At 47.5% G+C, this 25,347-nt stretch overlaps 1 protein-coding gene across 1 annotated transcript in view; it reads right to left on the bottom strand.

Moving 5' to 3' along the window:
* Window positions 1-25,347, bottom strand: part of LOC147898857 (uncharacterized) — a 59,829-nt gene that overhangs the window by 26,611 nt on the left and 7,871 nt on the right. Inside the window, exons 3-4 of the mRNA XM_087379240.1 lie at window positions 7,371-7,415; window positions 6,996-7,247 (exon numbers count right to left, since the gene is read on the bottom strand). Of these exons, the coding sequence (XP_087235366.1) occupies window positions 6,996-7,247; window positions 7,371-7,415 (297 nt within the window). The remainder of the gene's footprint in view (window positions 1-6,995; window positions 7,248-7,370; window positions 7,416-25,347) is intronic.

Raw genomic sequence — 25,347 nt, 5'->3', positions numbered from 1 at the left:
GGCCTGGCTTGATGAGTTTCAAGATGTTGGTGCATTGGTCTCCTAGAGCTCTGAGTTGGTCATGCATCCATGCATGATGAGCCTTTGAGCCATGCTAGATGAGATTTCTATGTTCTGCTCACTAGCCTCAGAGCCATGCTCACTTGCCTCTGAGATTGTGGGAACCATGTCTAGTTCTAGACCGGCATGCACAATTTTGATGACCGTCATTGTCATGTTTTGTTCTTGGTTCCATTCCAGTAGTCTCTCACCTTGCCTTCATGGGGGGGTGTTGGAATATGAAGCCAAACTGAGTCAATTTGGTGTGTTCTAGTGTGTTCTAGTGTGAGTTGTAGTCTAGTGTGTCCTATAGATGCCACGTGTCATATTGGGAGTCATCCCATATGCATAGGTGTTCATATGTGTGTGTGTGCTCTTATATAAGAGCTGTACTTGTCTAGTGTCAAATCAATCAAGTATCAAGCTACAAGCTCTTTGGTCTACATGTGAGTACTCTCATTTTTGTTCATTGCTCTAGTCATTTCATTTCCATTTCATTATGTCTCCTTTTGAATATCATTTCCTCTCTCCCTATCCTACCCTCTCTCTCTCCCTCTTTTCACCATGTTCCTTCAGATTCCTACTATTCCAAATGTTTATTTTGGGCATTTATATGGTCGCATTCCTAAGAAAGGAGATTAAGAAGCAGATACCAGGGAGAAGATATCGCTGCTAGTTATCATAGCGTGCCAAGGAGAACATTAAATCCCAAGAGGGAGGAGAAGATTGAGGTGAGGATATCCACGGAGGGGGCAAGAGAAGGCATAACAGGTTGTGTAAAGCATCCAACAAGCTATGTGTGGAATTTGCAGAAAAGCATGAACACAAATAGAGGCTGGACACAGAGAGAATGGAGGATTAGAGCGAGGAAAAGACCAGGAGAGGAGGGGAGTGGGAAAATTAAGGAAAAAGTGCAGGATCAGCACGTCTAAATAACACAATAGCTTCTATGTGCAGGAACAAAGTGGAGACAGGTTGTGAACACAAGTGAGCAAGAGTGCAAACACAAGAAAGCTCCAATAGAAATGTTCAAATGAAACAATACAAGTACTTGGTATATATAGTACCCAAGTACAACCGGTCAACCATAGGGTTGACTTTATGCCTACAACACCATATCTTTGTAATCTCTTATAAATCCCCCCTCAAAGATATGGCTGAAAGTACCCTGGAAACATCTCAGGTGTACCCTGCAGTACCTAAAGTACCATGGTTGCACAAATTCATCCAGATGGATATGCAACCCATGGGAGTACATGAAAACTATTCCATGTCAATGTCGTAAGAAAAGATCTGTTGACAGGGCTTTGGTGAAGATATCCGCCACATTGTCCTCAGATGGACAATAGATGAGATCGATGAAGCCATCAGAAATACAATCCCGTACATAATGATAATGATTTTCAATGTGTTTCATGAAAGCATGAAAGACAGGATTGTTGGCTATGGCAATGCAACTCTGGATGTCATAGAAGATAGAGTTTGCTTCGCCGTCCTGTGCATGATGCAAGTCATGCAAAAGCTTCCTTAACCACATTAACTCTGTAGTGGCTGAATTTGCAGCTTTGTACTCTGCTTCACTGGAGGAAAGAGAGACTCGCTTTTGCTTCCTACTGAGCCATGAGATACAGGCTGAACCCAATGAGAAGCAATAGCCAGTAGTGGACCGTCTGTCGTCAATGTCCCCCGACCAATCTGAGTCGGTGAAACCACTCAGCTTTAGATCACAATCTGAAGCATAATGCAAGCCAAGAGAGAGAGTGCCATGGACATATCTGAGAACCCTCTTTGCTGCATTCCAATGTATGATCGTGGGAATATGCATGAACTGGCTCAAAAGCCCTTAAGCGTAGGCAATATCAGGCCGTGTGGAGCATAGATATATCAAACTGCCAACCAACTGCCTGTATAAAGTGCCATCAAACTTTTCAGCAGTATCATGCTTACTCAGCTTGAGTCCCTTTTCCAATGGAGTAGCCACATGCTTACAGTTCTCCATTTTAAATTTCTGCAACAACCCCTTCGAATACTTTGTCTGTGACATAGAAATCCCATCATGGGTTTGCCAAAACTCAATGCCAAGATAATAATGCAATAGGCCCAAATCTGTCATGTCAAAGTTGTGACATAAAGCGGACTGCACTGCTGTAATTTGCTGCAAATCACTGCCATTGAGTATGATGTCTTCCACATATAGTACCAACATGACCAATTCTGATTTTTGCTGCAGAACATACAGATTTGGCTCTGTATGAGTGTTTACGAAGCCCTGGGACAGCAAAAACTGATGTATCTTCTGATACCACGCACGAGGTGCTTGCTTTAGCCCATATAGAGCCTTCCTAAGCTTACATACCTTGTGCTCTTGTCCCTTCACCTCAAAACCTTGGGGCTGATGTACATAGACCTCCTCTTTAAGATCTCCATTGAGGAAAGCGGTCTTGACATCCATCTGGTATACTGACGAACCATAAAACGCAGAAAGAGACATGAGAGAACGAATGGTGGTCATCTTGGCCACTGGAGCAAATGTCTCCTCATAATCTATCCCCTCCTCTTGTGCTTACCCCTTGGCAACCAAACGGGCTTTGTATTTCTCAACTGTGCCATCTGAATGGTATTTCACCTTATAAATCCATTTCGTGCCAACCACATTTTTCCCAATGGGCGCATCAACCAAGTCCCATGTGGCATTCTTCTCAATGGATTGAATCTCAGCTTCCATAGCTTTCTACCATGCCGGATTATGCTGAGCATCTTTGAAGCTCTGAGGCTCATTTTCAGCTTCCATCCCTGAGGTCATCAAAGCAAAATTGACCTTTTGCTGATTTTTCTGAGTGCTGGCCCTGGTTTTCCCCAAAGTAGGCTGACCCTTAGCATCTTCTATGGTCAACCTTGCCCAACATGGAATAGATTTCTCTGCTGTACCACTTGGAGCTGCATCAACATCTTTAGTGGCCTCACAACGTTGATAATGCCTCCAAACATGAGGCTGTCTATTCTCATTAATTGGCTGCAAATCTGAAACATTTGAGAAAGAGCCATCCTCAACATGTGGCAAGCCATCTGAACTATGAGAAGTAGGGGAAGAATCAGGAGACTCCGTCTCATCATCCTCAAATTGGATGATGTCCAAAGAGGTGTCATCGTATGGTGGCAAGTCTGCACTAGCAGGCTGCATGCACTCATTCTCAGCAAAGAGAACATCTCTGCTGATTATTACCTTCCTGGTAGCGGGATTATAAAGCCTAAATTCCCTGTTTTCAGTGCTATACCCCAAGAAAATGCATTTAACACTCTTGTCATCAAGCTTTGTCCGATGTGCATCTGGAACCAAAGCATAGAAAGCCATATGACTAACCTTTGGCTTAAAGCCATACAAAGCCTCAAATGGAGTCACATTAACCAAATCTTTGGCAGCGCATCTGTTCTGAATATAAATGGCTGTCACAACTACTTCTCCCCAAAAAACCTTTGAGACTCTCTTGAATTTCAGCATGCATCTCGTCATTTCCATGAGAGTACGATTCTTCCTCTCAGGGAGTGAATTCTGATGTGGTGTGTTAGGGCATGTCAAGTGATGTTTAATCCCATGCTGCCTTAAAAATTCCTGGGATGCATGTGACATGTACTCTCCCCCTCTATCCGAGTTGAGTGTTCCAATTCTAGAATTGGTTTGGTTCTCAGCCCTAGCTTTGAACTCCTGAAACCAATAGAACACCTCAGATTGAACCTGGAGAAGTCATCTATAAAGGTCACAAAGTACCTTGCTCCTCTATGCGTGGGAATAGTCATGGGGCCACATACATCACTGTGCACTATCTGCAACACTCTGGTTGCCTTGACCCAATTCTTGCCTTGTTTACTGAATGGCAAGCAATGCAATTTGCCAAGCGCACACCCCACACACACTTCATTTGCTGGTTGCTGTAATTTTGGCATTCCCTGAGTCATATTATTGTTGTACAAGTAGAACAATGCCCTGTGATGGACATGTCTAAACCATGCATGCCATAAATCAGCCTGGGAAGGGTTTGCTACAGCCAATACCTTCTGATCATAAGGCTGAGATCAAGCTTGTATAAACCTCTGTCATATGTGCCTCTTGCTACAACCTCATACCCTTTCTTTGGATCCTTGATCCTGCATTGGTTATCCTGAGATTTGACCAACATAGGTTGATCATGGGCAATGTTTGAAACTGAAATCAGATTTTGCCTCAAATCTGGAAGATACCAAACATCTTGGATATACTTAACTTTCCCATTATCAAGCTGAATGGGAATGTGTCCAACTCCGATGATGTCTTGAGAAGCATCATTAGCACATGTAACCTGTTTGCCATGAACATGTGTGATGCTCTCAAACCACTCCTGGCGAGGAGTCATGTGCTTAGTAGCACCACTGTCGATATACCATGTATCACTTGCAACAAGGGAAGCATCCCTTGATTGATTTTCAGCATTCAAATCCCCCCTGGCATCCATCTTCTCATTAAATGCAACAAACATAAAATCTCTATCACCTTGGGCAAGATGAGCTTCACCATGTGCATCTGAAGCACGAGTTTCAGTGGGCACAACAAAATTACTGCTAGAGCTGTCCCTTTGCCTCTTCTTTTCATTGGCAATCCTTTTGTGACACTCTACGATGTAATGCCCTGGCTTCTTGCAATAATTGCATTTGCCCTTTTTCTGATTTTTCCTTGAACTGCTTACATTCCCCTCCTTGGTGTATAGCTGTGTTTTGGCTCAAACTTTTTTTGAAATTTGCCTTTTCCACCCATGGCAAGCGCTTGCTCACCCTGACGAGAGACTTTGGTAAAATTTGAGCATCTCTCCTCTTCCTGCAACAAAAGCCCAACTAACTCATCGAACGAGACTGCCTTGAGAACAATGGTCAATGAAGTGATGAATGTGCCATATGAGGCGCTAAACTATTGAGAGTAATAGAGACGAGCTTCTTGTCTTCTATTTCCTCATCAATACTTGCGAGCTGATCACGTAGATCAGTGATCCTGGCAATATGATCAGTGATGACCTGGCCTTCCTGCATCTCGAGATCCTTGAGCTGATTTGTCAAGGCCTCATTCTTAACATGATACATGTTTGCCAATCTTTCCCATGCTGCCTTTGCATCCTTGCACGACTTGACAGTTGTCATAATGTGCCTCTTCACATTTGTGGCAATCAAAACCATCACTTGGGCACTACGGCGGTCAAACTTCTTATGCTCCTCCGTCGATGCTATGGAACAGCAGAAGAGACTGTAGCAGTCTGCTGTCTGCCTGTAGTCTGACGCGAAGAAGCTGTGCTGGATATAGATGAGCCTGCTGGCCTCACCTCCCAAGCCCTTACCAACCAAGATGTTCTTAAGCATGAATGACTACTACAAGGCATAGTTTGGTCCATCCAGCTTGTCACCCTCGAACAAATTGCCAAAACTGTCTGAAAGAGTCGACATGATGCAAAATGGGATACCCACAAGCTACAAATGTACCTGCAAAAAGAACTACAAGTCCCAAAAGTGCAATTGGCTGCAAATGTGCCTGCAAATCCCAAACTAATACTAGCTGTAAATGCAAAGTACGACTGGCTGCTCTGAAATGCCACTGACTGCACAATGCAATCGCTGCAAAAATGGCATCAACCAATCACTGCACTCTGCTGCAATTTGAAGTGCAATCCCAAACTGAAAATGCACAACCCAAATCTGAAAGAGCCCACCCACGAGTGCTCAAATGCATCCGACGGAGCTCAAAAGCATCCACAACTGTAAAGTAACTGCAAATGCGTCCAACAATGTAGAGTATCTGCAAATGCACCTGAGGGTGCGAGAGTATGGGCTGCAAAAACAGTCCCGAAGCGAAATACACAGCTCAAACCACTTACTGAAAGTGCACCTTGGCCCGAAACACCTATAAAACACTCCACTGACTGTGTGGGCAAGCTGTAGATGACAAAGGAGATAAAGTGAGCTACTTGGAGCTGAATGAAGCTGTCGGGAGTACTTCTGAACACAATACATGTGTAGAGAAGAGCCTGGAGAAGTATGGAGATGCCTGGAGCTACTGGAACACACCCGGGAAAGACTGGAGCTGAAAAAGGTTCAGATTTGAGCAAAAACACTGAAAAACTGCTCGAATCGCCTTCTAACAAGTCGTATATGCTCGAAATCAGGTTCTGACAAGTCGTACGGACTCGCGGCACTATCGCGCAACTATACGGACAGATCCGTACGGACTATATGGACGAAGAAAAAAAAACATTTAAAAAAAAATCGTTTGAAATGGTGCGAGACAGGCTTGTTTGTATGCGGGCAGCTCTGAAATTTCAAAAAACGTCGAAATCTGACCTCAAAAGGTCAAAAAACAGCCGTTGGACTATTGGAGGTACCTCAAGCAAAAGCTGGAGAGCTGAATGTGAGAACTAGGAACGCGCACTGGAGCACCAAGCTTGCGGGTGTCTGGAAGCAAGCGCGGGTATGGACTCTAGAGATGGAAGCGCTCTGATACCAAATGTAGGAACAAAGTGGAGACAGGTTGTGAACACAAGTGAGCAAGAATGCACACACAAGAAAGCTCCAATAGAAATGTTCAAATGAAACAATACAAGTACTTGGTATATATAGTACCCAAGTACTATCGGTCAACCATAGGGTTGACTTTATGCCTACAACACCATATCTTTGTAATCTCTTACACCATGCTAAACTTCTTCTTTTATCATTCCACCCAATAACATGGAACAAATATCAAGAATGTTTAAATTAACATCCTACCCAATAACATGGAACGAACTAAAACAAGCAGGATGTACAAATGTGAGGCCTTTTTGTCAAATTTGTTAATTGAAACTTTCAGAAGGAAGAAAGGCATAAACATTTTATAAATCGTCAAGAAGCAATAGTGCAAATCTCAGAAGACATAGGTTATATTGCAAGTATCAAAAGATTACCCTGAGGGCATCTTTATTTGACATAACTTTTTCAAAATGCTCCGAAACCATTGAGGACAGCCTCTTCTTTTCCTCTAGAAGCACATTGTTTTGTGACTTCAAGGATTCCAGTTCTTTCTCCGTAGCCTTCACAGCAAGAATATCAGCTTCAGATATCTGGATGCGCAACTGTTCCACCTCCATTGCAACTTTTTTGGATACGATGGTTTGGGCTCTCAAATTCTCAATCTCCAGTTTTAGATCCATAACTTCCTGCAGCAATGCATCTAATCAAATCTTGTTGTTTTCAATTTTTCTTATTTCTTTATATGATACAAGCCATCGCGATAATTGTAAGGAAACAAATAAATAAAAAACGCATGAAGAAATTCTCACTGCTTCGGATGCTTTCCTCTTTTCCAATTCCTGCAACTTGGACCTCTGCAGAACACAGAAGATCCATAGTTCAAGTTTCCACATGGATATAGAAATAACCATAGACTAAATGTTGCATTAGTAACAATTTAACGGATGTCCACAAGTAGTAATGAGGAAACATAGATGTGGGTAGTATTGTCTGTAGCAAACACTTCCCAGGCTAATTTATGGCATGCTAGGTTTGGACGTGTCCATCAAATAGGAAGCATGCAAAAACGATAGCATTATATGGCAAGTATGCAGGGTAATCTAGATGACTAGCATGCAGACGATCAAAGAGTGAATGCCACAGGGACGTGCGGATAAAATGATCCTTGGCTAGAGATGGATCACCAAATACTCTATGGTTTCTATCTTTCTATAGAGTCGAGAAAGCCCAATATCAAACCCAAGCGAAAAAAAATTCATATCCCTGCCTAACAAGGTGGATCCCAAGTAGCCAAACATGCTTGCCAAAGCAAGAATTGGGAAATTGTGCTTGTAGAAGTAGCTATAGCAGTTGTAAAAAGTCAGAAGTCTCAAGGGAATGCCAAAAGAGGTCAGCCATGGACTTTGTTGACGCTAAACATCTCTGACAAATAGTGGGAGCAATATGCCGACGTGCCAAAAATTGCCCAAATGGAATAACTCCAAGCATAACCCACCATACGAAAACTTGTTGGTGAAGAGGGAGTTTGCAATTCCAAAGTTACTACAATCTTTTCTGCCACCACTATGCATTTTGAGTCATAGAACAAATATGATTTGCATGATCTGAAATCCAAGAAGGAGGCAGCAAGACCTTATACAACTTGGCAACTGTGATATCAGCCAATAGTAACGGACGACAGCCCAGAACCTATGAGTGAAGGGACCAGTCTTTAAGGCGATACATGAGCTCAAGATTGGGCATTGGCAGAAAGCCTTAAAGCATCTGAGAAAGAGTATGCCAAAGAGATCAATAGTGCAGCCCCAATTCAAACTGTCTAATTGATGAAGGAAAAGATAGCATATTACCAGCATCACCACAATGTGGATCCCTTTGGGCCAAATAAAATACGGGTGTCTAGGCTCTTGCAAAGCCAGTGGATGAGCAAACACCTTAGACCAATGGAAACTCTCATCATACAAGAAGTTTCCACCAAGTGAGTCCCAACCATGCCATCTGAGATGCAAGAGAATTTCTTTCCGGTCTTAAAACATCAGGTCCCAAAATATCCAGGAAGAAAATCCCATTGAGTCGTCTACTAGTGGCCAAAAGCATCAGTGATCAATTGTGAAAGCAAGTGACACATCATGACAGCCCAGGGTTGATCCCCTTGCATGAACTCAAGCATCATTTTCCCTTTATGAGCCAAAAGATGTATGTGAATATTAAGTATATTTAATCCCCCATGCATCTTTGGCGAATAGAGGAACTCTATGGAAAGTAACCTAAAGGCCCTTATGGCCATGTTTCGACCACCAAAAGCCCTCCATAATATGGGACATGAAGCATGTAATATATTGCTTGCCAAACATCATCAAAGGCAAAAATAATTGTATGTACGCTGCCAAAATCGATTGGACTATGCAGAATCAAACATGCACTGGCCAACTGGCTAACTTCCCGTATTCCAATTTCTTTTTAAGCTTGGTGAGAACCCCATCCGTTTGCTGGTGACGAGTGGCAATCCACCCCAGAGAACCAACATGACGGAAAATCTGCACACATCGGACAATTTTCCCAGGCAATAGAAGATGATGCTAATCTTTTGTACGCCAAGGTAAAGCTTAGATTTTTGAAAATTCACTTGCATGCCAACAATGATAAAGCTCGCATGAGTTGCAAAAGATCCTTCTCAATATTCTTGCGAATACAAAGGGATTATCAAAATATGTTTGCGCAATCATTGGCTTTCAATCATCTCTAAAACATGCAAGCTACCTGTAGCCACTAGGTGATCCATGTATTGAGGCATCGGAAAATTGGCTATTGCATATAACAACACACTGAGTGGACATCCTTGACATATCGAATGGTGGAGAGTCTATTCATCAGAAAGATCCCCAAAGAGAGAGCAGATAGCTTATAGCCAATAAATGATGCGCTGCATTTTATCCCCACACACCAGCAATTGTAAGTCTGTGAGATGAAATCCCATTGCACAGTATCAAATGCTTTGGCATTGTCCACTTGTAGCAAGAATATGCCTTGCTGAGTGTACTTTGCATATTGTACATAAGCATCGGCAATACTATCTATAATATGTCTATGGAGAATGAACCCATATTGGGTGGTATGTAGACCATCATGCAAGAATCCTTTGATTCGATTAACCACCATCTTAGCAACTAGCTTATAGATGACAGGCATAAGCGTAATGGGCCTCCATTCAGCAAATGATTCACACAAATTCTTCTTAGGGAGCAGTTTGGCCACTCTCTTTTTCCATGCAGTTGGCATTTGTTGAGTTTGCCAAGCATGATTGATCATATGTAATAATATAGGCAAAATGGCATCCTAGTATTCAAGAAAGAACTCTACAATGAGACCATCCCAACCCAGAGAGTTCCATTTGCCACATGACTTAATATTGTATCTATTAATTCCCTTTCTTGGAAAGGTGACTCAAGCTGCATAGCCTATGCAAAGGACACTATTGGATGGACATGCCAAAGAAGCTCATGTCCTGCCAACAATACCTCATGTAAGGGGAGATGAAGATGCCAAATCGTTTGGTATAGTGAGTCACACAAGCGTGGGCCAACTGCACCCATGAAGAGGTCCAACAACCATCAGCCACTTTACACTTTAACCTTACATATATTTTCAGATTTTATCTTCTAGTGCAAGCTTTCAAAACAGCCCTTAGAAGAACAAATCTAATCAAAGAAGGCCCTTTGTCTGGACCTAATCAAAGAAGGCCCTTTGTCTTATCTTACTTTCCCATTTTTCAATTTTCATGTGGTCATTGCATTGTAAGAAATGCCTAGCCTAACATGACATGCACTCTCATTAGGAGATAAGTCCCGCATCACTAATTTCTGTCAAACTTTGACACTGCTTTTGGCCTTAGCAATAGCCTCCCTTAAGTGATGCATGTAATTCTTCCCATACTCACGAATTACATATTCCATGTGAGCGGTAAGGGCAGTCCATGCATAATCAAGATCAACCAGGCTCTGTGCCCAAAGAGGTGCAATGGTATCGCGCACCATGTCCTTGTATACATCTTGCTGATAACTATTATCTACTATAGGGCATCAAACTAATGTGCATTAACCATATACGAACAATCCAATCATGCCTGATCAGTAGATTGTGTTTTATACTAATCTGCAACCAGGCATCAAGGCTCGTTTTCTTTCCATGAGTCTACAAGACTTAGGTGAAAATACTAGTTGAGTCCAATTCTCATGCCCAAAGACCAGCATATGTGTACAACCAGATGTATTATCCCCTTGCTGTGGAGCATCGTTGAAATCCCCGCAAATAAAGCATGGTGCCTCCAAGGATACTACCGCATGGCCTGCTTGTTGGGAAGTGGGAGAGTAGAATTGCATTCCAATGACAAAGAAAAGATGTGTAGGAAGGCATGCTCATTTTCCACACCCTTGGCTTTGCATGCTGTGAGAAACTTCCTCACATGAGCTTCCGCATCCTCATGTAGGTGGCCTTTGAACTTTTGAGTCTTCACATGGACTTTGTTGAGTAACTCCAAAAGTCTTGCTTTTTCTGCAGGACTGAGAACCACCACACTCACCCCGGGAGCTGAGGTGGAAGGAAGAGCAAAAGGGCCTCCCGATGGAGCAATACTCAATGTGCGTACTAAGGAGACATATGGTGGGGTGGATGAGGAGACAACACCCTGTGCAGGAGACCACACTGGTGCAGTTACTACTTCTGATGTAGCCATAGTGGAGATAGACGGTACTGCATATGCTACAGGCCACCGTTGCGAAAGTAGATGGTGAAGACATGGGGAATGTGGGGGTGAATAGGGATGCACAGGCAGTTGGAAAGGAGAAGGAAAGGGTCAACAAAGCCATGTAGGATGGATAAGCAGGGAAGGGTAAAGATAATGGCAATGGTAGGGACATCATAGCAAAAGGTGAACCCACGGGTGTCACGGATGTAGAAACTAGACTCGAAGGACCAGGGTTATGCACGGTAGACAAAATGGCAGCTTGATCACTAGATGTCAAGTCCGGCCCAGAAGTGGGTACTACTCCCGTTGAAGTGGCTACAGTGGCTACTGATGAGGACATCATTGCAACAAGAGCTAAGGGGCTGTCTTGACCTTGATGCGCGTCTGAGGAGCCCTCGTCCTTAGTACTTTCTTCTTTCACCCGTTCCCCGCTTTGTACTTGTTCTCCAGAGTCGGGATCTGACCACCACCGATCTTGTTGGTCCAAATTGATGAGAATCTCGATGAAGTTACTTGCTCTGGCTACAGCTCCAATAGGTTCACTTTGTGCTCTTCCTGAGGACTTTGTGAACTTCTATCTCACGTAATACTTGTTGTATCTAGTTTGGTCGGCCGGAAGTCTCCTCTCCACTCTTCTTAAGTACCTCCTAGTTCTCTCACTTGCTCCTTAAAGGGTATCAGAACTACTCGTCATAAGAACTCTCTCCTCTAGGACCCTAGAGCTCCACTTCCCTCTTGCTACTCAACACCAGCAGTGTCCCACCATGATTGCCATAAACTGTCTGAGGGGAGGGGTTCCTATCCTTCCAGAGATCTTACCGGAGGCCAAAGGCCGCTAGCGTGAGAAGCATGAGTGTTGCACTGATCTAATGCAATGGATCGCGCGGAGTGCACCATGCAGTGGTGTGTAGATGTCGTAGGCTGCACTGCAGCGAACAACGACGTACGAGTGCAGTATGCTAAATGACAATCACATGAGAACTCCACCACATAAGCATACGAAGAAACATGGTCATACACTAGTGAACAATCCCCATATCGGAAAGAGACAAAATGAGAAAGTGACCAAGATGGCCAAAGTACTTATCACTAGACCAACACCTACAGGTCACAAGTCACAAGTCACAAGAACACATAGATCTATCCCCATAGTAGACAGAGGGGTACACACAGGTCTCTCCACACTCCCTCCTTGGCGAGCTCGTAGCTCTAGCCTCTATCTCTCCTCACAATCTCCTTTCTCCCGCTCCAATGCCGAACGCCGACTCCTCAATCTTGAATGTCCAATCCCCTCTCCACCTTCGCCTTCATCCTCAAACCCCGCCTTGGAGGGTCCCTTCTCTGCTAAGAATCTCCCCCTTTCTCCCAATTGGTCATCCTCCTATCTCCTTAGCTGTTGAGGATAGCCGTTGCGCCGCTGGCTCTCTTGATGGCTACGGCAACTTCCTGACTCCTTGACTCGCCAGCCTCTTCTAGTCAAGATGGTGTAAATTCTCCATGTGCAAGTGAGTTGGATCACCACACCACTGAACCACTGTATAACTGTAAATACTCCTAATTGCTCCATGTGCTAAGCTCTCTCCATGTGCGCAGCTCTGGATGAGATCGCCTTGGGCATGGTACTCTTGGTTGACATGTGATGACCTGTGGGTGACATGTGTCGACCTGTGGTTGACATGTGTCGACGCATGGTCGCCTCCGATAGTACTCCTGGATGAACCCAACCCCTCGTGTCGTGTGGCTGACCTGTGTTGACACATGGTCAACATGTGGTCAACTCCTGTCGACATTTGGTCAACGCCTGTCAACATGTGGTGAATGTGGTGAACGCCTGTCGACATGTGGTCAATGCCTGTCGACGTGTGGTCAGGGGTGTTTCTATTGTAACAGACCAGGAGTTTCCCACCAAGACCCGGCTCTATCGTGACCATTTCTTGAGAGTATCGGAGGATAGAGTGATGATCAAAACCCAATACTTGGAGGACTAACGCATTTTACATGCCCTTAGGATTGCCATTGAACAAATGCCGGTCTCATGCCATCACTTGAGGATTGAGATAGGGAGAGCACCTTGGGGGAGATAGAGATGGAGGAGCATTTTCTATGTACCTATTTGGTCTACTATGAGATCCAAGGACGCTATCACTACCTCTTCTAGGAGGGAAATGGATTCAGGCCTCTCCCCCGACTGATTCACTTTCAGGACCAGGTCTACATTGGGCTTTATTTGATGAAGATGAGGCAACATAGAGAGATCTCTCTATGTGCCATAGGAGACAGAGGTAGGCCAAGCCCAACGACATGTCACAGATTTCTACACATTCAAGTCTTCCCCTAGGCATGTTGGGGGTAGAGGAGGAGGAGATCTACGACATGAGGACAGCATGGATCAGTGAGATGAGACGACAACGAGCAGATACACAGCCACAGACACAAGAGCCACACATGATGCAGCAACGGGTCAGAGCACGCACGATGGAGGTTCAGCCCATCACAGCCCTACTTGGTGGAGACCACCCACAGGATACAAAGATCTCGGAGACCACACCCCCTGCCACAGCGTGAGATGACCAGACAGACTCAGATACTAGATATCTTTGCTGCTCATAGGAGAGCCACTATGGCACCTGGCTATGCCTTCTGAATCCGGTTCTCAGTCTAAATTTAGCTATTTGTCCCTAACTCTGGACTTGAGTTTGTGTTTTGTTTTGATGAGTTTAGTTTAGTCTTTAGTATAGTACTCAGCAAAGGGCCTTTTCCCTAGCCCATAGTGGCTTGTATGAGCATGTGTCACTCTGACATTATACTTTGTCTCATAGGCCCGTGAGGCGGACCGACCTGCTTCAGGTCAGCGCAAGCTGCTCCAAGCCTTGTCCCAGACCTCCATGCTTGAGGTGGAGCTGTTACAGGCCACAAAATCCAACTGGGTTCTGTCGTGGGTCCATATATGCATCACAACCAGCGCCATATGGCAATAGAACTCATGGGGCCTACCGAAAGAAGTCCGAGGTGAATCCAGCAGCAATAATCAAACAAAGGAGCGTTTGAAGAGGTCCAATGGCCCCAAAAACAGCAAGAATGTGCCACGAATCTATCTGCACCTGCCTATCTGTGCCACCACCAAGGAAACATGTCAGACAATACAAAGCAGAAATTTACAGAGAGAATTTGATGTTGCTCAACCAGATTCACTGTCAATTCAATATTATAACATGTTTACTCCCAAGAAATCCCCTTTGAGGGTTATGCACCCCGTTAATAATTATTACAGGTCCTCAAAAAGGCAAATGTAATGAGCTATGATCAAAATGCAGGATGAAAATAGCCTGCTGATTCAGGAGGTTAAGCAGTTGAGAGACATCGTGAATGGACTGTGTCTCAAAAGGTGTAAACAATGGAAAATAAAATTGACACTGGATATGCCAAAGTCCAAGCATGGAACAGCAGATAGAGAAGAAAATACCTGAGCATAAAATGCACGTACAGACAGAGCAGTGGAGCAGGTCCAGTGTTTGCACCTTGACCTCAAATTCCCCTATGAGAAATCTTTTATGTAAAGCTTTTATTCTTTTCCAATTGGTCCTAGAGTGCCTGGGAGTCCATGTTGCACACCCATAAAGGATCACTGTTTGTACAAGCATAGTGTATATAATTTTTTTCATTTCCCAATTCCACAGGTTTGCCTTCCTGCACTTATTTTGGAAGCTGTACAAAGCTTTCAAACCTCCCAAAATTCTTCTTTCTACACACACATTCCACTCGTAGTGGTCAGAAAATTCCAGCCCTAGCTATCTGAATGAGTTCACTAATTTGAAAGGCTCCCCTTTGAAGTTGTCATCAAATTGTTTATTGTGACTCCCAATCATCATGACTTGTTTTTTGGCTATGTTGGCCTACATCCCTAAGTGCCTGCATAAGTACCCCAGTGCATCCAAATGTGCTTGCTCTTAGCATAGAATGCTACATCATCTATGTAAATAAGCAATAGTAAAGAATATCTTGCAATTTGGACACCTTCTCTGCCGTGTATTTTCACCCAATCTTCCATGGAGTTCATCAATAAAAAGACCAAAAATAGTTGGTGAGAGGGGACAACCCCTATGTCACGGCTTATTACAAAACTTTCCCTTTGGAGCATGACCCATCCACAAGTGATTGCACTTGGCCAAAATTTTCTCATATGAATGGTATGTAGCCTCTCAAAGTTCGTGAGGGTCTTAAGCTTTTCCAGAGGTTTTTGCATGGAACCATGTCAAAGGCTTCTTGGAATCTACAAAGCGACAAAAGACAGCTTTTTTTTAATGCTTGGCTCCTTCGATGTAGCCCTCGTGGCAGCCAAATGGTCTACTATTGAGTATTTGGAGCAAAACCTTGCCTAGGGGATCGACGCTCCTGCGAGCTCCCTCCCTCCCCGTCGCTCCCCGTCTACCTCCCCCTCGCCGTCTGCGCGGCCCCTCCCCCTCCTTCCGCTAGCTGCTGCCGCGCAGCCAGCCACCCCCTCTCCTCCACACTCCTCCTTCTCTCCACCATGCTCCCCTCCCCCGCTCCTCACAACCCCTCCGCTCGTCGCTCCCCACCCTCTCCGCTCCACGCCCCCACCCTCCCGCTCACCCGCTCCGCTCCACGCTACCTACCCCTTTCCGCTCCACTCTCCCCACCCACCCGCCTCACCCGCCTGCTCCACGCTCCCCACCCCTTCCGCTCCTCGCTTCCCCACCCACCCGCCTCACCCGCCCGCTCCTCGCCCCCACCCTCGCCGCTCAGCCCACCTCACTCCCTCTCCACTCACCTCACCCGACGTCCTTTCCACTCACCTCACCCTACCCTCGCCTCACCTCACCTCCCCTCACCTCACCTCACTTCACTTTTTTTTTTTTTTCACCTCACCTCACTTCACCTCACCTCCCTTTCCACTCACCTCACCCTACCCTCGCCTCACCTCACCTCCCCTCACCTCACCTCACCTCACCTCACCTCACCTCACTTCACCTACCCTCTCCGCTCGCGCTTCGCTTCCCATTCCTCCCCCTTCATCTTCCTTTCCTTCCCCACCTTGGGAGTTCGCAGTTAGTCAAGCGATATGGCGGCTACGTGCCCCGAACAGGTGGCTCAGACGGACCCCCCCCCTCCATCAGCCTATCGCATCACTTTGACAGAGCACCAGGTCTCCTTGGAGAAGCAAGCCGCCACGGACTTCTCCCAGACATCAGTTTATGGGAGGGTCATTGGCTACTTCCCTTCACGAGCAGACATCAGGGACTGGTTGCAGTCCACCCTCTACCTCGAGGACAGTCACATTGAGGAGGTTGCACTCATGGGACGTGGCATTTTCTGGCTTAAGCTCTCCTCAGCACAGGCTGCGAGCGACATAGTCAGACGATCCCCTACCTCTGTGGGTGGGAAGATCATTCTCATGGTCCCTTGGTACAGGGACTTCAGTGTAGCGGACTTCGACGCCCGCTTTCGTATTCCTCGACACCCAGTTACCCTTGTCTTCCCAGGTCTCGCAACCGAGCTTCGCCCGATCATCAAGGACCTGGGGGCGCACTTTGGTTGGCCTATGCAGGACACCTACATTGATGCGGTGGCAGCCCAAGGGGTGCCACGTGTCAAAGTGGCAGTCCTTGATCCGCAGAGCATCCCCTCGGAGTTCGAGATAGAGACAGACACAGGTGTGGTGACGCAGCGCATTCTAGTCACTGGTCGCCCAAACCAGTGTCTGAGATGCCACGGCTTCGGGCACCAGGCTCGCTCATGTCCTCGCTTCACGGGTACGGAACCTCAGAAGACCCCCAGTCAGGCAGTTCAGGATACTCCGCTCCAGTCAGCGACATCCCCTTCCGAAGGGGAAGGCTGGACGGAAGTCAAACGAAAACGGAAGGGCAACAAAGCAGGCTCCAAAAAACCTTCCCAGCCACAGCAAGAGCCCCCTCAGATGATCCCTACCCATCAGCAACCCGGTAAGGGGAAGGAGAAGGGTAAGGAGAAGGTCAGTCAGCCTCCCCCTCAGCCCTCATCCCGCCCTCCCCCCTCCTCCTCAATTCTCCGACCCCCACCCCCTCCAGGTTCCCCCCCCGCACCAGTGGTTTCCGTGCCTCTCTCTTCCTCGAGCATGATACAGAAGGAATCCCCCCCCCTCCTCCACCTGCACCACCTGCAGCCCCGAAGCCAGCACAGACCTCATCCTCGTCCATCCCTCCGGGCCCGACGACGGGGAGAGGCTCTTCCCCACACGTGGCCAGCTCCCCTCCCTCCGGTTCAGACTCCTCATCTTCATCCCCAAGCCCAAGGGCTGGCTCCTAGAGCTCTTCCATTGGAGTTCTACCGAGCAGGTCCTTGGGACTACTTGGATGCAGCGGGTATTGGCTCCTTTCCCGCATGCCTAGACATCAGCATCTTCTTCCTCCGCAAGGGGGCGAAGGGTAAGGTGTCCATTCTGGCTCTGCACGATGGTCCTAGCTATTCCTTCACTATCTCCAGTGAAGGGAGTGAGCAATGGACGAATGAAAATGTTTGGGAGACGATACGAGACCAGACCCAGGAGCAGGTGCAGGACTGGATTGGTAGAAGAGCAGCGGAGCTTCTTCAGCAACAGTGGCAGGAGGGTGATGTTCGTCTGCGTTGGCGCCACAGCGCCAAACGTTTCCGACTCCTGGTCATTATTAGGCCACCGCTGGAGTGGGCCTACGCGGATGGGCTTCGTCCCTGGAGGACTTCAGAGGTTGCGCGCTTCTACGGCATCTCCCTGGCAGAGGCGTCGAGCTGGTTAGAGAGAGCTTACCACCACGGGACGAAGGGCCTTTCCCCTCTGCTGAAGGTTTTAGAGGATGGGTCCGATGATCCAACATCCCCTTCGAAACCTTCACAGAAGCGCCTCCGTCTCCACACAGGACATCCCCCGACCACTTCGACCTCGACCGCAAGCAGACAGCTGTTTGTGGCCCACCTTCCCTCCTCATGAGTTTACGCATTATCTCTTGGAACGTTAACGGGTTCCACTCATCAGGCACCCGTAGCCCCAGGAAGATGGTGCTCAGACAGGAGCTCTAGCCAGCCTTGGTGGGAAAGGTAGATGTGCTCCTACTACAGGAACACAAGCTTTCGGCGTCACAGACCAGTATTTGTGGGAAGGTCCTCACAGGACGCTCCCACACTTACTGGGAACCTTCGATTGGCGAGCAGGGGAGAAGCGGGGGTGTCTGCACCTCCATCGACGCTTCTCTAGTTCAGCATGTGTTTGGTTTTGGCACTTTGATCCCAGGACGTGCGCTTTGGGTGGGCCTGCATATTGAGGGATCCCGCATCGGTATCCTCAATATCTACGCACCGACTGATCTCAGACGTAGATCCGTTTTTTGGAGATCCTTGACAGACCTGTTGCCAAAGATGGACTCTTGGATTGTAGGAGGGGACTTCAACAACCTTGAGACCTTAGAGGATCAACAGGGAAGGGGCCCAGAGTTCCTCGGTATAGCTCAGGCAAAGCAGGCAGATTGGGACTCCTTCCTCTTTGCAGTGGGAGGTCGGGAGAGCTGGAGGGAGCCATCCTTTCGCAGATGGCCTGAGAGTCTGGACTTCTCCTGGGGCTACAGGAGGGAGGGAGGCAGACTCTTGGAGCGGCTGGACCGTTTTTATGTTAGTGATTGGGCGCTTGGCAGAGGAGGAGAGTCAGGAGTGGTTCCAGGGACGACACTTTCAGACCATGCCCCAGTCATCCTAGTCCTGGACTCGGCCTCTCAGTCCTCACCTCCACGCTCATGCCGGATCCCAGATTCCATCTACACCAGAGCAGCGGTTCACAGCAGGATAGTGGACCTTTGGGAGCAGGAGTGGGACCCCACCAGGGATATTGCAGCACAGGTAGCTCAGGCGCTTGCTGAGTCTAGCCGCATTTGCCAGCAGGAGGCGATTCAGGTCAGACAGCGGTGTTGGGCACGGGAGAGGGGTCTCAGACGTGATCTCGCCTCGATTCAGAGGATGCAGCAGTCCTCTCCTGGCTCTGAGGAGCTCAGATAGCAGGAGGTTCGGGCCCGAGCCATGCTAGAGGAGATTACCCAGCGTCGATCAGAGTTTTCATTTCATGCTTCCAAGTCCTTCTGGGCTAGGAAAGGCGACAGGATGTGCAGCGAGTTCTTTAGGACTCATGGACAGAGGTCAGCAAGGGAGCAACTCCGTTCCCTTAGGACGCAGGATGGTAGTGTCAGGACAGATCCAAATGAGGTCCGGGACTTGGCGACAGACTTTTACAGATCATTATTCCAGCAGGAGCCCCCAGACCCTCGTGGCCGCATTTGCAGAGAGGAGGTGTGGAGGTCTATATCGAGACTCGTGCAGCCCAGCATGAGCGACACCCTTCTCGCTCCTTTCACTGTTGCAGAGTTGCAGAATGCGGTGAGTGCTATTGATGGGCAGAAATGCCCAGGTGAGGATGGCCTCTCTAGAGCTTTCTTCACCACCTTTTGGGAGCAGATCCACCGACCCTTGCTCGCAGCCTTCCAGCACATCTTCTCCAGTGGGCAGATGCCAGAGAGCCTTGCGACAGGCCTGATTTGCCTCATCCCCAAAGGGGGGGACTGCCAGGAGATCAGACAGTGGCGCCCAATCACCCTCCTTCCGACTGCCTACAAAATCCTCGCCAAGATGATCAGCAGTCGCATCCGCCCCCTCCTACACGACTTGATTCATGACACCCATACTGGTTTTGTCCAAGATCGCAGCATCTTGGACAACATCTTCACTTTCTCAGAGGCGACGGAATGGGCCCAGCACAGTGGCCAGCACCTTGCCATACTCCTTCTCGACTTTGAGAAGGCGTACGACAGGGTAGACTGGTCCTTCCTGGAAGGTACACTCGCTCGGTTCGGTTTCCCGGACGAGTGGATCAGAGGTATTGCTAGCCTTTATAGATCAGCCTCCAGTTGGGTTATCATTAGCCGCAGGATGGGGGAGAGATTCACACTCGAGCGCTCGGTGCGACAGGGCTGTCCATTAGCGCCTTACCTTTTCCTATTTTTTGCGGAGGCCATGACACACTTCCTTCGAGCTCGTACCACTGGTCTTCGCGGGATGCGTCTCCCTATTCGAGAGGATGCCGAGTTGTTGGACTCCGAGTATGCAAACGACACAGCTCTATATGTGCAGGATGATGTCGAGTCACTGGAGCGAGTGAGACTATCCCTAGAGATTTTTTGCCTTGCGGCTAGGGAGAAAATCAACTGGCATAAGTCAGTTGGTTTTCTTACAGATCCGGGAGCCAGCTCACAGTGGGGTATTTTCTTGGGGTTTCGCTGGATCCATAGAGGACAGACGACACGTTAGCTGGGATTCCAGGTAGGCCTGGACATCACACCGGCTCAGCAGTTCTTGCCGGTCCTAGCCTCCATACGATGGAAGCTTGCTTTCTGGAGCACGGCTCGGGTTTCCTTGGCAGGCAGGGCCCTTGTGGTCAACCAGGTCCTTCTTGCCACTGCTTGGTATGTGGCCTCTTGCTGGTGTTTTTCGAGGTCTTGTGTAGCCCAGCTGAGGAGATTGGTGCGGAACTTCCTATGGTCAGGTTCAGACGGGTTCCGGCACCACCAGAGCTAGGGTCGCCTGGTAGACGGTCATTCTTCCATAGGCAGAGGGCGGCCTTGGCATTATAGATCCAGAGCTGCAGAGTCAGGCACTTCTTGGCAAGCTAGTCATTCGCGGTCTGACCCCAGGAGGACAGACGTGGAAGCTCTTGCTACAGCATGGTCTCGGTGGGTGTACTCCCCAGAGAGGGGGTGTTTGGCAGCCTTCCATTAGATGGATCTTCACTTCAGCTCCTTTGACTCAGCCCCGTTCCCCTATGCCATTTACTATTCCCAAGGGTTTAGCCCGTGAATCATCAACAAGGCATATGTTGAAATTAGCTTTTTGCATTAGTGGGAGACCCATTCTTCATAGAGCTCCTTTGATAGGACATTTACACCTGCTCTACCATCCACTATCGCTTGGACTTCATTATATGCCTTGTGGATCAAAGGCACAGTAATGTTGCGTATGTCAGCTCTCTCACCCATCCGCACAGGGATATCTTCAATGTCGTTCATAGGTGGAGGAGGATTGATGAGTTCAATTCATCCTTCAAAACTCTCCCAGAGATTGGGACAATTCCCTAGGAGGATTCCGATGGGAATTGACATAGGGCAACTTAGGAGGATGCTAGAGAGTGCGGCTCCTTCAAGTTGACGTGGCAGTACATTATTTGTGGAGTCTGTTGTTGGAACAGAGGCTCGAGTACAGTATCAATACTTTGTGGGGCCAAGTCATGGATTGGGTCTTGAGCTTGTTTCTCAGCCTCAATTTGAGCTTGTTTCTCAACCTCAAATTGAGCTTGCTCCTTTTGTAACCATTGTTGAAGTGCCTGAAAACAAGCCTTCTCCACCTCTGCATTTGGGTATGGAGCTTGTTTTATTGGAGGCTTGGGAGTTGATGTGGATGAGCTCGGTTGCTCATTGCTTGGCGAAGGTGGAGGCACTTGTGCTTTCTTTTGAAGAAGTCGCTTTGTTGGATTGGAATGTTAGGGTCCTTGGTGGCCTCTTTCTGTTGGCGTGTAATTACATTTATAGGTTGTGATATTACACTTGCCGAGGACCCTAACTTTGATGGTCCACCTCAATGATGCCAATTGGGATGTCAGGCTTAATCTCTGTTTGTTGTGGGATTTTATTTTTCATGGGACAATCCATACAGGCATGTCCTATGCCACAATCTCTACAGAGTGGTTGGAAAGTAGCGAGGCTACCACGATGAGGGCACTCTACGATCCGATGATTTTCTCCACAACCGTAGCACTTGATTGGTGCTTGATATGTGTTGGGAGGTACTTGATTTGCATAAAAGGTCGCAGGAGTCCGCTTTTCCCTTCAATTCACAATCTTGGATCTCCCAAAAAAATCCTATCAAATCTTACTGGGACATCCTTGGTTACAGGAAGCATCAGTCCTTCATGACAGGGGAACTGATAGACTGACAATCCAGAATTGTGACACCGCAATCAAGGTGAATGTGGGGATAGGAGCTATAAAACCAATTGTGCCTAGAGCATTGGATGACACATCTTCAATGACAATCTCAAGCAAATCAGCTCCCTTGCAACAGCATGCCCTAGCGGGCGATTCACAAAGCAATGTAAATAACTGGATACAAACATTGGCAACCATCGACAACTACTGTTCATTAGACCCCATCTTCTCGCAGATTGATGCTAGGATGAGCCCAGGCGAGCTGGCAGCAGCAGTAGGTACGGCACGTGGGATCCAGGCTCGACGAGCGGAGATTGATGCTGCCATCCCTGCATGCTGGAGGATTCCCGTAGGCACCGGGGACAGCTCTTCCCGGGAGATGAGAGGTGGCTAGGACAGTTCACTCCACGAGGCATTCCTTTGGTGGTGGCAGGCCTCTTCTCGGATTCTTCGGTACATTTCTTCTCCATCACTGATGACAGTCGCCTACAGAGCAGAGAGGCCGTGATCGACCCCCAGCTTCCCTGGCAGCGCCTTCGCATTGTAGGGCTGCAAGGGAAGACTTGGCATATAGACCCCCTGATTATGCAGGACCAGGATTGGAGACTCTGGATATGGGAGGGCCGTTCCTTGTCAGAGGTGGAGTGGGACCCAGGGGAGTGGCTTTGGCCACCGTCGGAGACCTCAGAGAACCCTACCCCCTTCTTTTCTTACAGTACACGCACGGGCCGGCGTGCTCTTGGGGCTCTCCAGCGTGGGCTACCCACACAGGCACATAGGTGGTATGCCCAGGGGATATCCTTGGTCTTTCTTCGCACCTTCTGGAAGACTCTTTGGGCCAGTTGGCGTCCGAGGAAGATCTCCTACTTCCTTTGGATGGTGGCACACAAGGGGCTTCCAGTTGGTAGCTGGCAAAGAGAGATGGGGCAGGAGGGGCATTGTCAGATGTGTCTTCAGGAGGAGTCCCTGAAGCATTGCCTTTGGAGCTGCTCACACGCGCAGACGGTTTGGAAGGGAATCATGGGGATCTTAGCTAGGGCTACACCCGAGCTAGGACCGATCACTTGGGGAGCTGTTTGTGCTGGTGCAGCACTGAGCCGGGACATCACTTGGCCTATGAGTTCTCTAGAAAGGATCCCGTCTTTTTCATCACGCAGGCCACTTGGGCATACATGGACAGCTTCCCGTGGCATTTGACAGAGACAGATGCAGGAGCGACGCCTCGGCATCTAGTTTGGGAGATCATAGGGAGCATCACAGGCTGGCATATCTGGACTTCCACATGCGCGCAGACTGTAGGAGCTCAGACTTCTTCTACCACCCAGACCCTCACAGATATCTGGAGCACGATCATTCACACGCTCAAGGGTCAGTGGGATCAGATTCAGGGAGAATCCCGGGCAGGGAAGGAAAAGAGACGACGTTTCCTTCGCGACTGGGACCACCGGGAGCTATTCTTCCAGCACTCCACTCAGAGTCTTCAGTGGCATTACGCCCCTCCACCGTGGCTGTTTGTCCACTCTCCGATGATTATGCCCTAGGAGGCTTGTATTTAGATTTTTGACTTCTCGGGCTGAATCCGTTTTGTGATTACAGCCCGCTGGCCTTCAGGCCTTCTTGTACTCTCGCTTTCAAGTAATATAACTAGCACTACTTTTTGCGCAAAAAAAAAAACCTTGCCTAGGGGATGGTGCCCTTACCCCCTGTGTCTCCACCCATTTGCTGATTTTCTATAGTGCCATACAGCCTGGCCATTAGGTTGTTTAACATGATAGTGCAATAGTTTTTTGTCATCTTGCTGTCTCCTCCCTTGCGAATCGGTACAATTCTGATGAGTTGCCATTTTGAAGGAAACCCTTCCTCTCTGGGCCATGTTGGTAATTTTGTCTTCTCTCCCCTTCATGCGAGCATCTCTTTTACTAGTCCTTGTGTATTTGGAGGTTTTCCATTTCCTGACTTGTTCAGCCCTTTCCTTGTGTCCCCCTCCATTTTGATATTGTTTGCTGATTTGATGGAAAAGTCATGATTTCCTTTCTCTTCGCCCTACCTTTCATAGAGGTCAATGATGAACTATATCATGTCTTCCCATGTTGCTTTCCTCTCCTAAGGTTTATTGCCATGCAATTCTGGAAAATTTTGTTTCAGCTCCTCAAAACTTTCAATATGCTTTCTTTTAAGAAATAATCTTGTTTCTCACCACTGTTTGTATGCTCGGGCTTTTCCCTCTTTCTCTACTGTCTCTGTTGTTTTCCAAGTCCTATTTGCATTTTTACAATCCCGGTCATACAAGTGATTGCATGGCATTTCAATGCTCACTTGCTTTGCTTTTAACAAAGAATTTTTGGGCTGTTATCTGTAAGAAATCTGCTATGTTATTGTTCATTTCATGCCAAATATATGGCATTTGACCTTGTGATAGTGCTGTCTCCATTTCCCTTCATAAAGATGGGTCTTTTTGTCATCCACTCTCAGCCTCGTTTGCACGGTAATTCTCTGTTTTTTGACAACATTCTTGTCCCTATGATTCCTAGGGACATTGCTCTATGGTCGGACTCGAGAGTCTCCCCTTCAATCGTGAGGAAATCACCCAAATGGGGAGGCACCTCCTCACCCTATGTGGGATGCTTTTTGGATTGCAAATTTGCAATGGCACTTCATATTTCAAAGAAACGGAGGGATACACTTGCAAAACTCCTCAAGGATCAAGTGTAATTGACTATGTGATCATGAGCCCGCATGCGAGGTACATACTCCAATACCCTAGCATCCCTTGATGTTGTTTTTGAATGCTTTCTTTCTTCGTCATTTTCTTCTATTTATTCCGTCCATATGGGGTCTCTTCTTTGTATTGTAATGATGCCTTGCATTGAACCCGTTCTCGCATTAAAGTCCCCTGCCAAGATAAATGCATGCTCTTTAGAAAACCAAATGCATAAAAGGGCCTTCTTGGGATGGATGACTACTGTGTATTTAGATTGGTGATTTTTGGGGTGCAAAGTAACATGCTGCCAGCTTGACATTGCCTCTTTAGACTTTTGCTCGTATTTCCACCTACAT

This window comes from Dipteris shenzhenensis, chromosome 9 (assembly GCF_047967505.1).
Source record: "Dipteris shenzhenensis isolate YYH24624 ecotype China chromosome 9, Dip_SZ_1.0, whole genome shotgun sequence".
NCBI lineage: Eukaryota > Viridiplantae > Streptophyta > Polypodiopsida > Gleicheniales > Dipteridaceae > Dipteris > Dipteris shenzhenensis.
Note: the sequence above shows the minus strand (reverse complement) of the source record. Positions and strands in the feature narration are given on the sequence as shown.